This window comes from Histomonas meleagridis (assembly GCF_020186115.1).
Source record: "Histomonas meleagridis strain 2922-C6/04-10x chromosome Unknown scaffold_61, whole genome shotgun sequence".
Lineage (NCBI taxonomy): Eukaryota > Parabasalia > Tritrichomonadida > Dientamoebidae > Histomonas > Histomonas meleagridis.
Genome location: NW_027150931.1, coordinates 1,900,911 through 1,912,792, shown reverse-complemented (window position 1 = coordinate 1,912,792; position 11,882 = coordinate 1,900,911). Strand labels below are relative to the sequence as shown.

The 11,882-nt window shown below is 29.1% G+C and overlaps 3 protein-coding genes across 3 annotated transcripts; 2 read left to right on the top strand and 1 right to left on the bottom strand.

Moving 5' to 3' along the window:
• Positions 1 to 596: 596 nt before the first annotated feature.
• On the bottom strand, positions 597 to 2,033 carry GO595_010608 (uncharacterized protein; the record flags this gene model as incomplete). Its single annotated transcript, XM_067913306.1, has 1 exon — positions 597 to 2,033. The coding sequence occupies one exon, from the start codon at positions 2,031 to 2,033 to the stop codon at positions 597 to 599; it is 1,437 nt and encodes a 478-aa protein (XP_067769346.1).
• Positions 2,034 to 2,370: 337 nt separating this feature from the next.
• On the top strand, positions 2,371 to 4,356 carry GO595_010607 (AMP-binding enzyme family protein; the record flags this gene model as incomplete). The annotated part of the gene is made up of 1 exon (XM_067913305.1): positions 2,371 to 4,356. The coding sequence occupies one exon, from the start codon at positions 2,371 to 2,373 to the stop codon at positions 4,354 to 4,356; it is 1,986 nt and encodes a 661-aa protein (XP_067769345.1).
• A 5,027-nt stretch (positions 4,357 to 9,383) lies between these two features.
• GO595_010606 (uncharacterized protein) lies at positions 9,384 to 10,289 on the top strand (the record flags this gene model as incomplete). The annotated part of the gene is made up of 1 exon (XM_067913304.1): positions 9,384 to 10,289. The coding sequence occupies one exon, from the start codon at positions 9,384 to 9,386 to the stop codon at positions 10,287 to 10,289; it is 906 nt and encodes a 301-aa protein (XP_067769344.1).
• Positions 10,290 to 11,882: the final 1,593 nt, after the last annotated feature.

Here is an 11,882-nt window from a genome sequence, read left to right as displayed (position 1 = left end):
ATCACTTTTTCAATATTTTATTTCGAAAAAATGCTCAAGGATTTTCTCATTCTTAAAATGGTTAATAAAAGATAAAATGACTCAAAAAAGAAGTCACATATGTATAGTCAAATAAATTCGAAATTAAGGAAAGTTTATAATAAATAAAAAGGGAAACAAATTACAAACGATCAATTCCATCAAAGACAAAACGACAATCAATAGATCAAATATATTCGATAGAGCAAACATAGAGAAACAAAATTTGGGTATGAAGAAAAAATAGGGGATAAGGGAAACAAACCTTCAAAAGACGATACAGTAAATTGACACAATAACGATTATATTCAATTTAAATCCAAATAAAATATAAAATTATAATATCACGATATCTATCTGAAGAAATTCAAAAATGCCTAATACTTGTTATAAACGGATGTTAGTATATTACCATATTATTGTTATGAAGAAATCTTTGAAAAATGTTGAGTCAGAACAACAGAACAATTACAACATTTCATCGAATGTAATAAGTTTTTCCTTTCATATCTAAAAAAAATATATTGTAAAAATAATAATAATAAAAGTCAAAATTTTTAATAGCAAAATACGCCTTTTTAAAAAATATCGTCCGAATCATCTTGGAATGGCACAGAACTATTTGAACCAGAGCTTTCATCAAATGATCCTGTGTACAATGGGTTATCTTGTGTTGGTCCCACTGTAGCCGTATTACCATAAGACATTGTTTGTTCAGCTATAGTTAAGCTTGGTCCCTTTCCACTGTCTGATGAATCCGAGCTACTTGTAGCTTTTCTACATTTAAACACATATACCAAAACCACAACAACCACAATAATAACAACTACAACCACAACAATTGGAACCACAATTACAACAATATTTGTACCACCATCATTTGGCTCAGCATCTGATGATGATGATGATGATTCTGCATCTGTTGATGATTCTTCAGGTTCTTGGGTCGTTATTTCCGGTGTGGGTACCGGTGTCTTAATTATTTGTTCCCGAATTATCGCATCAACAAAATATGACTCGACGGTTAAATCGGTTTCGCATCCGTAAATGATAAAATCTTGAACATTTGTGCTAGCTGCCCTATTCTTACTTGTAGCATAAAACGTCCCACCTTCAGAGGTTGCTGCTGCATCATGAATAGAGAGATTGTATATTGTGATATTTTTTTCAACATTTCTTGCATCATTATATAAAATTACACCACCATTACTCATTCTGATATTATTGATGGCAAGGTTATATATCTCACCATTCATACTGATTGAATTACCGGTATTAAATGTCATTGCATAGAATCCAGATGTAACATTTACAATGTTAATATATTCCATAAGAAAGTCTTCACAATTGAAAAAGACAAAGGTGGAAGCATGGTTAATATTTGCACTAGTTTCTAAGTTGTTGTAAATATTTGATATATTGATATATCCAAGATAATGTGAATAAGAAGAATCATCAACTGCTTGGAGGTGAACAAGTGGTCCAGGATTACCATCAGTTGGATCACCAACAATAGTCTGTGAGTATATATAATTATTATAAGATTGTGATTTGATACAAGAACCACGTCCGTGAAGGTTAGTATCAATTCGAGCTTGTGGGTTGTGGTATTCGTTGTTTGATACGGTTAAAGATATTGGATGACTTAGTTTATTTCCATATGTATCATATTCTGGATAAACTGAAATACAAGCAGAAGTACATCCTTGGCTTGCTGAAGTACATGTTTCTAAAGCTTCGTTAGCACTACAATCAATAAAAGCAGTATTGTTAACTGTAATAGAATGACTTGAAGTGAAAGTTATAGCAGGTGCAAGTTGTACACCTCTAAAAGTACAGTCAACAACAACGAGATCAGAATTGGAATCGAAATTAAGTACTTCATTAAAAGTTTGATTATTAAATTGTGAAGATTGAATGGAAATAGCAGAAGACAAAAATTTGGAAAATGAAGAAGAAGCAACGTGGAAACCAGATGAAGAATAAGAACGTATAATTGGAGCAAATTGGTTCATAAAATGACAATGTAATAAAGAAACATGACCTACTTTGTTAGACTGATAATCGGAAATTAATGAAGAAAACGAATGAATTGAGTTTGAAAGAAATAAGATTGTTAGATTCATTAATTATTGGAACGGAATTAAATAATCGATATATGACAACTTTTTCAATGAAAAGGAGGTTATTGAGCGTTAACAATAATTACTTTTTTTATAATCTTGTCAAAAACCTTCTGTTTTCCCACATAAACGGAAATTTTGTGTTGGCGGAATTCAATTGTTTATTTTATAAGTTAGCAATTAATACAAAAGATGTAAACGTCCTCCTATGATTGTTTTTTAATAAAATATGGGAACTGAAGCTTCTTCCCACACTGAACCCGGAAAATGTATTCAAATTACGCCTCCTAAAAAAGAAAATGAAAGTGGTATTTATATTAATTCAGTTAGAATTCAAGAAAATGGAGGGCGCCCAATAACATCTTTTCGATGTCAACCAAATTCTCTAACTTTACCAGAACTCCTTGATAATTCTACTAAAGCATACTTTGATTGTGATTGTCAAGGAGAAAGAAAAGTTAATTCTGATGGTTCATATGGTGAATATAAATGGCTTACTTTTGCCCAGTTTAGACAACAATGTCTTTATTTTGGTGCTGGTCTTCAATCTTTTGGCATCCAGAAAGGTGATCGAATTGGGATTTATTCACATAATTGCATTCAATGGCAAATTGCACAATTTGGTTCCCAATATATTGGTGCAGTTCCAGTACCAGTTTCAGAGTCATTTTGTCCAGGTTCATCCAAATTTATTATTAATCATTCAAAATGTAAATTTCTTGTCTTACATGGCCTTAACGTTGATAAATTCAAACAATATCTTCATGAGGTTGATCTCCAATACATTGCTGCCATATCATTTGTCCAACATGAATACATTATGACATTTGATGATTTAATTGAAAAAGGCAAAATGCATATTGACTCTGGTAATTTTGTTATTTATCATCCCAAGCCCGAAGATACTGCGTTAATAATGTATAATTCGAGTTCATCCAGTTATCCACGCGGATGTGTAATTTCACATCGCGCATTAATTGCCGGCGCAACAGGACTAAGTTCGGCAGGTTTTTCCATATCCACAAACGACACATATTTTTCGTATTTACCATTATCACATATTTATGAATTTTGTTGTCAACTTACAATGATGGCGTATGGTGTTCGTATTGGTTATTACAGTGGTACCATGTCCAATATCTTAAAAGATTGCGAAGAATTACAGCCTACAATCATGTGCGGCGTACCCAAAATCTTCAATCGCATTGTTGATGATATCCATAATTACATTGATGAAAGTAATTCCATATTTCGTTACTTTATAAATTGGGCGTTAAAGAACAAAATCTCGAACATTCTTAACAACGAGCCCAATTCCCTTTTCATGGATGTAATTTTATTTTCCAAGTTCAAGCGAATTTTAGGCGGACGAATTCGATTATTAATATCAGGCGGCGCTCCAATTCTACCTGAGAATTACATATTATTACGTGCGATAATCACGAAGAACATAATCCAAGGCTATGGACTAACAGAGATATGTGCAGCAGGATGTCTCCAAGAAGTTGGGTCACAACAATCTATAACAGTTGGCCCATGTACAATTGCTGTTGACATGAAGTTTCGTTCAGTCGAAGGGTTAAATTATAATCCGCACGACTTAAATCCATCTGGAGAATTAATGTTTAAAGGCGCGAATTTATTTGATGGTTATTTAGATAATAATGAAGAAACAAAAGGAGTATTCGATGAAGATGGTTGGCTATGTACTGGTGATATAGGAATCCTAACGCCAGAAGGGTTTGTACAAATCACTGATAATGTGAAACAACTCGTGAAACTTAGCAACGGAGAATATATATCGTTAAGTAAATTAAATGATATATATTCAAACGCAAATGGAGTAAAGTTCATTTACGTGTTCGCAAATTCGCACCAGAATCAACCAGTGGCAGTCGTCATCCCGAAACAAAACTTCGTCGACGATTGGAAAGGAAGAGGAATTAAGTCAATCGAAACAAGCGAAATCGCAAGAAGCGAAATAATGAGGAACTTGATGGAGAAAGCGGACTTGTGCCACTTGAGAACACACGAAAGAATTTGTAATATACTGATTGACACGGAGGAGTTCACAGTGCAGAACGGACTACTGGCAACAAAGAATAAGCCGCACTTGAGGGCAATAAGAATGAAGTACGAGGCAAAGCTGCTGGAGCTGTATAACGCAAAGGAGAAAAATAATAATAATCATGGGAATGATCAAACGTTACAATAAAATAAATTGTTTTTGTGAAGTAAAAATTAAAAAATATTTTTTCTTCTTTTTTGTTACAAGAAATTACACATTGTTTATATGCGAAAATTAAAAAAAAAATTATTATTTCTTTCAAGTTTTCATCTATTTTGAACAGTAATATGCTTTTTACATATATTGTTTTTGATGAAAACATTATCTCCAACAATGTTCCTCATGTATATTATTTCTTAATATTAAATAGTTTTCATTCATGAAGTCATCACAATTGGTCATGTGACATGATCAATATCCCTAAATAACATCAAAACAAAAACGAAACTAGTGTTTTACAAAAGATATCAATGAAATCATTAATGACTGAACTTTTTTGGTTATATCCATTGATCATTATCTTTACTGATGAAGTCATTAAATTCTTTATTGACAACTTCAGTTAAATTGCCTTCAGAAGAAGCTTTTGAGGATGATTCGGATATTGTATTTATTTTCTTTTTACTTCTTCGAATTAAAAATATTGTAATTGCAACCATAAGAAATACAATTAATATTGCACCGCATATAATTCCAGTTAAGGCGCCCTTTGACATGCTATCACCTTGATGCAAGTCATTTTGAATTATGGTGTAGAAATTGGAATAATATATGTAATACGTCGAATATTGGTAAAGTGTATACTGGTAAGTAATGAATTTGGAATTAATATAAGAACATGTAGAACTAAATAATGTAAGTGTGATCGAATCAGTAAAAATAGTTTTGAGTATAATCGTTTGCGTGATCGAATGCTTGGAAACAATCGTGTTAATATATGTACCGCCGGCTTGTGGTGTATTGGAAGACGTATTTGAAATTGTAAAAGTATTTGATTTAGTAAATGTATTTGATTGAGTAAATGTATTTGATTTAGTAAATGTATTTGATTGAGTAAATGTATTTGATTTAGTAAATGTATTTGATTGAGTAAATGTATTTGATTTAGTAAATGTATTTGATAAAGTAAATGTATTTGATTTAGTAAATGTATTTGATAAAGTAAATGAATTTGATGAAGTAAATGAATTTGTTTGCATGGTTGGTTGTGTTGGCCATGGATGACATTCATCAATTGTTGTTCCTTTTGATGCAAGCAATTCCCCAAATTTATCACTACTATATGAAGTCAAAGTCATCGCATATAGTGCTGGAACATCTTTAAAAACAAATTTACCGAATTCAGGTTCATTTTTACCATAAAAATATATACATTTAAGTGATTTGCATTCATAAAATGCATAACGATCAATTGCACTGATACTGGACCAATTATTAATAATTCTAATGAATGACACCCAAAAAATGTTCTCTCTTTAATTGAATCCACTAAATTTGGAACTGTGAATTTCTTTAAAGATTGACAGTTTTGAAATGCTTGAATTTTAATTTCTGTAACATTTTCCCCAATTATTATTGATTCTAATTTTGTACAACCTGAAAAAACAGAACCTTCAATTGAAGTGACCAAATTTGGGATTTCAATCTTTGTTAATGCTAAACAACTATTAAATGCAGATGACTTAATTGTATGTACATTTTCCCCAATATTGATGATACATAATGACATACAACCATTAAATGCAGATACACCAATTGTTTTTACATTATTTCCAATTAATACTTTTTGTAAATTATTAAAGGCATAAAAGGCATAATTCCCAATAGAAGTAACACAATCACCAATGTTAACATAAAGTAAAGATTCCCATCCATAAAAAGTATAATCATCAATTTCTTCAATACCATCATTAATTATAACATTCTCAACATTTTCACCATGTGCGCTTTCAAAGTCATTGGGTCCATTTATCGTAAGAGTTTTATTTGACTCATAATACCCCTCAAATGAATGTACTAAAAATAAAACAAATATATAAAAAAGAATTCTTTGATTAATTTTTTCTTTATGGTGTATGTTTTGAGAAATTAATTTTCTTATGAAAGAAATTATGAAAAATATAAAGATTATTAGAAAATTTTCTGAAGTTAACTTGTAAAACTTTGAGCTGTACTTGAATATTCAATATAAAAATTAGCAAAGTGAAAAGGCTTCATACGGGCGACTATATCAAAAGAAAATTGGGGTTGCGAAGAATATTGTTTTGTCAGATCAATAAAAGAAAACATTTGTTTGGTTGGAAATAAATTTCTCTTTATTTCTTGAAAAGAGGAAATGTGTATCAAAAACAATATGTTTGCTACAAGAAAGAACATGTATGAGCAATGATATGCACCTATAAAAAAATTTGTTGTAAAAAGTGGCAATTATCTCAAATTTGAGAGGTATAGCCATATATGGCAACGGTTAAAACAACTTTTAAAAAAAAAATTCAAAAAATGACAGTTTAATTTTTGCTCAAAAAATCGAGCCCCTCCCTCATCAAAAAACGATATGTAAACTTGACAAAAAAATGTGACATTTGAATGAAGCACATTCCCAAAAGTTGGAAGGGTAAAGTTGCTCCATCATATTACATTCGATGAAATAAACGATGGATAGTCTATACATCAACCATAAAAATGATTTCCCAACTTATTGTTAAGAATATTTTTAATTAATCATGATTAAGTTCTAGAACTTATCTTTTTCCCATTAATTTAGTACATAACATGAATTTTACAACCGCCATCATAACCTGTAACTGATATATCAGCAATAAAGTTATCTTTTTATTTTCGATTAGTAGGTATTAAAGAATGCGGTTATCTTAAACCTGGGCTTTGCGTAATTTTTTATTTAGTGTTGCAGTCAACTTGTGCCACTACTTTCGTTTTAACATATTTATAAACTAGATACATATCCGTTGGTACCAAATATAAAACTGTACCTAATTCTTAAATCCTATGTACAATATTTTAAATATTACCTATTAAAGTTCTATCATGTTGATAACAATTAATTGGTTATATATTGAGCACTAAAGTTCCTGTCAATTTTATTCATAATTGAAATAATTCTATATGATCATAGAAAAAAAAATTGCACTTCTTTCTTCGCACCCAAACTCTTTTAAAAGAGAAAGTCACTTTCTATAAAATAGAAATTGCTGAATTTAAAAATTTGATTAACACACTATTTCCTTTAATGCAACTAATAAATAAGACCAAGTTTTTGAGAGATTTTAAAGCCCAACTTGTTTTTGAAAAATAAAATTTGTTACGAATGAATAAAAATTTTCTAAATGATCATTTTTTATGACAATATTATAAAGACATTGTTAACACAATTTAATGTTTTAAAAAATGCGAACGTCGACAAGACAAATCATAAAATCCAAGCGCTTTGACACCTAACAAAATTCCATCGTTCACAAAATTCAGAGGGATTTGTTTCAAAAAGAGAAAACATTATTTCCTCAATGTTGAACGAGGAAAACATTGTTAGGAATCTTTACCTTACATTTTCGATAACACAAACAAATCCTCAGAATCAAATAATGGAGGCCGAAAACTATCTTAAACATTATATGCTGGACCCACAATTTTGCGTTCATTTAATTCATATTATTTTAAATACGCAATATCCGGGACAAATAAGAAAATCAGGGCTTATATTTCTAAAATACATGATAGTTAATCATTGGACAAGTGACCTTCCTCCCGAATCCAAAAATTTAATTTTAATAAATTTTTTTTCCATCATCAAATGCTCTCATGAATTTCCAAAAATTTGCATCAATATCTCTTCTATTCTAGTCAATTGTTCTTTTATCCAAAATGGCTTTCCTGAGCTGACCACAATAATCAAAGATGGCTTTACCACAGATGAAACAAGTTGTTTTGCTTCTTTAGTATTATCTAATTCACTTTTTAGGCACATAAATTATCAACGAAAGAACGATGAAATCCAAAATTTATTTTTTCTCATACCATATACCATTCAAATTATATCCTCCACAGATTCATTAATACTTAACAGTATTAGCTTCAACAATCTTACATATTTAATAAAATCATCACCCATTCCATTTTTACAAGAAAATATATCCATCTTATTTGGCAAAGTTAATTTACTTTTATCCTTCCAAAACACCGAAAATTATCTATACTTTTCGAAACAGTTCATGAAATTCATTACAATTGTTATTCGTAATTATTGTAATGTCATTGATATTCAACAAGTTAGTCCATTATTTCAAACAATATTAACCTTTTTTTCCCAATTCAAACAAGAACGACTTTTAACATCATTTTCACGTTTATTTAATTCATTAATTTTTTACGAGCCATTATGGGAATTAATCAAACAACAAATTGATTCATTTTGTATTTCAATTCTTTTACCATTTTTTGTCTTAGATGAAGAAGACATAAAAGATTCGATTGAGAACCCATCAATGTTTTTAGCCAAGTTTCAATTTGAAGATGTATTTGATGAAAATCCAGCGCGCGCATATATCTTTGAAACCATTCAAATGAAAGCCAAAGAATCACAAGAGTTATGTTATTCATTATATTCATTATTAGTACGATCTATATCAGCTAATAATAGTGCACAAAATATATTATCGATTGTCTTTTTATTTTCAGCATGTGCCAAAAATTTTATTAAATATTTTCCACAATTATGTCCGAACTTAGTAATGTTATTTAGTTCATTTTGTAAAGAATCAAATCATTTAATTAAAAGCGCCGGATTATTTGGCATTAAATATTTTAATATGGAATGTTTAAGTATTGATGTGTATTATACAGTCGCAATGTTAATTGGTGATCAATGTTTATTAGTACAATATTATGCAGCGACGACATTTTCAGAATTATTAGAAAACAAAACACAAAAAATTGTAGTGATGAATGCATGTAAAGATTTACTTGGTAATATTGTTGAAATGTATTTCCATTTAAGTTCATTGTTTCATGATTATGAATTCATCGAAATGATTTCTAATTTGTTGGAGTTCTTTGGAGAAATTATGACGAATATTGGGGTCGAATTATCAGTTGAAATATATCGAACATTTTTATATTACCAAAATTCATTTGATGGCATTGAATATTCGGGTGTATTAATGTCATCATTAATTAAATTCATAAACTTAATCAAAGACCCGAATGAAAAAGATACAATTGTCACAACATTAATTAATGAAATCTTTAACTCTCTTCAAGAACTTAAAAGTGGCACATTAGAAATTGTTCTTGAATTTATTGAGAAGTTAATAGTTATTGCACCTTTAATTCATCCAAACTTTTGGACCTTATTAAATTATGTTTCATCAATAATGAACAATGAAGTTTTCATACTAAAAGGTCTTAAAATCCTTGAAAACTTAGTAATGAAAGATCCTCATACAGCAAATGTTACAGAAAACGCATTACAATTATTAACGTTAGGCATAAATGTCTTAAAGATATTTTCCGAGTTTTCGAATGAATCATCAGAATCGATTGAATTCCTCGCGCGAATTTTCTTGTTCATTAATTATAATGATGATATTATCATTCAAGCTTATAACGTGTTAATGCCTGTTGTTGTTAAACTTGTCGAAAACCCATCGCAATATAATTATACGCCTTCTTTGATGGTGTCAATGTTAATATCACATTTCGATATATTCCAACAAATTTGTGGAGATAACTTTTGGAGTATCTTCGGCGCGTGGGTAGAAAACACAAGTAGTGTGCAATTAATGACATTGATCATTAATACACATGAAAAATTCGAACAAGTCGATAAGAAGTCAAGAACATCATTGATAATTTCTGCATTTAAAAAGGCAGAAGTCGAAGATGATATCGTAAGAACTGCGGTAGAAGACGAATTCGAATTGAGATTATTCGATATACATAACACAAGAGTAAAGTTCTTGGAATATCTGAAAACTTGCGACCAACAAACAATGGAAGAAATTCAGGCAAATATTAACATTGATTTAGAGAAATTCTTGACAGTAGGATGCCCGAAGACTGATTAAAGTATGTGTTTTATGCGTATTAGTTAAAGCTGTATGGATTAAATAAAGATTATATAAAATTTAATTGCATTTTTCGATATCGTTGCGGTACATTAATCAAGATTACATACAAATAAATGTTTCTTTAGTTTTTGTTTTTAACGTGCTCCTATTCACTCGAGAACTTTTTGTTAACTTTATGTATGTTGCACCGATGTGATTGTCACTTTGACATAAATATATCAATTATTTGAATAGTACAATAACGATCGTTTGGAAATCATTTTTCTTTTGTTTACATCATCGTTAAGTTAGTGTCAATTTTGAACTAATCTATTTATTTATATGATTTTATCAAGAATTTAGGATATGATACACTTTGTACTGGGCTTTGTATAGGACTTTTTATTGTAATTTGTACTGTTTCTTTTTTGCTCAAGTATTTTAATAATTTCTGCTTTAACATCAAATTTTCGAGAGCTATATGCAAAAATAAGTGCTGTTTTAAATAATTTAAATAATTTCCTAATATTATTTTGAAATATGTAATTATTAAAATAAATGTTAATTAAAAAAAACTTATATTTTTGGCATTAATATCAATTCCTTCTTGATCAATAAGAACTTGAACAATTTCTATATACCCATATATAACTGCTATCATAAGTGCTGTATCAAATATTTTGAATAATTTCCAAATAATATTTTATAATTTCAAATTATTAAAATAAATTTTCAATAAAACAAATAAATATTTTTTGCATTAATATCAATTCCTTCTTGTTTAAGAAGTAATTTTACTATTTCTATATATCCATATGGATATCTGGATGCTAACATTAGTGCTGTTTCAAATATTTTGAATAATCTCCAAATATTATTTTGAAATATAAAATTATTATAATAAATATAAAATAATTCATATAAATATTCCCAGCATTAATATCAATTTCTTTTTGTTCAAGAATGTATTTAACAAGTTCAACATTTCCTGATTTTGTAGCATAAATTAATATATCATTTGGAACTTGATTTTTATGAAGGAAATATTTTAAAAGATATAAATTTCCAATTTCAGCTGTTTCATTAATAATCATATTGTTTATCTTCATTCCATTTTTCCTCAAAAATGATAAAATTTCAAAGTTGGAACATCTTAAACATTTCTTTCCTAATTCTTCTAAATTCTTAATACCTTCTAATTTATTTTCATAAATATATTTGAAGATATCATTTTGATGAAATTGAATTGCTGCTTCATATGCACCATTAAATGATGAATGATTTTGTTCGCATAAATGAATAATTTCTTCATTTCCACCTGCAACTGCATATTTACCTGCATTTTTAACATTTGCACCATTCATAAGTAAATATTTAAAACATTTCACTGATCTAAAAAATGCAGCAAAATCAATTAATGTAACATAATATTTGAGATTAATATATGAACATTTTTCATAAATTGATGGTCTAATTTCTTGATTAAAATCAAAATCATTTTGTGCAGATATTTCTTGAAGTTTTTCTATTTCATCATTTCTTATTATTTTGGCAATTTTTCTTGGATTTTGTCCTTCTTCAATTAACTTCTTATCAAGTTCTTGGTTTTCT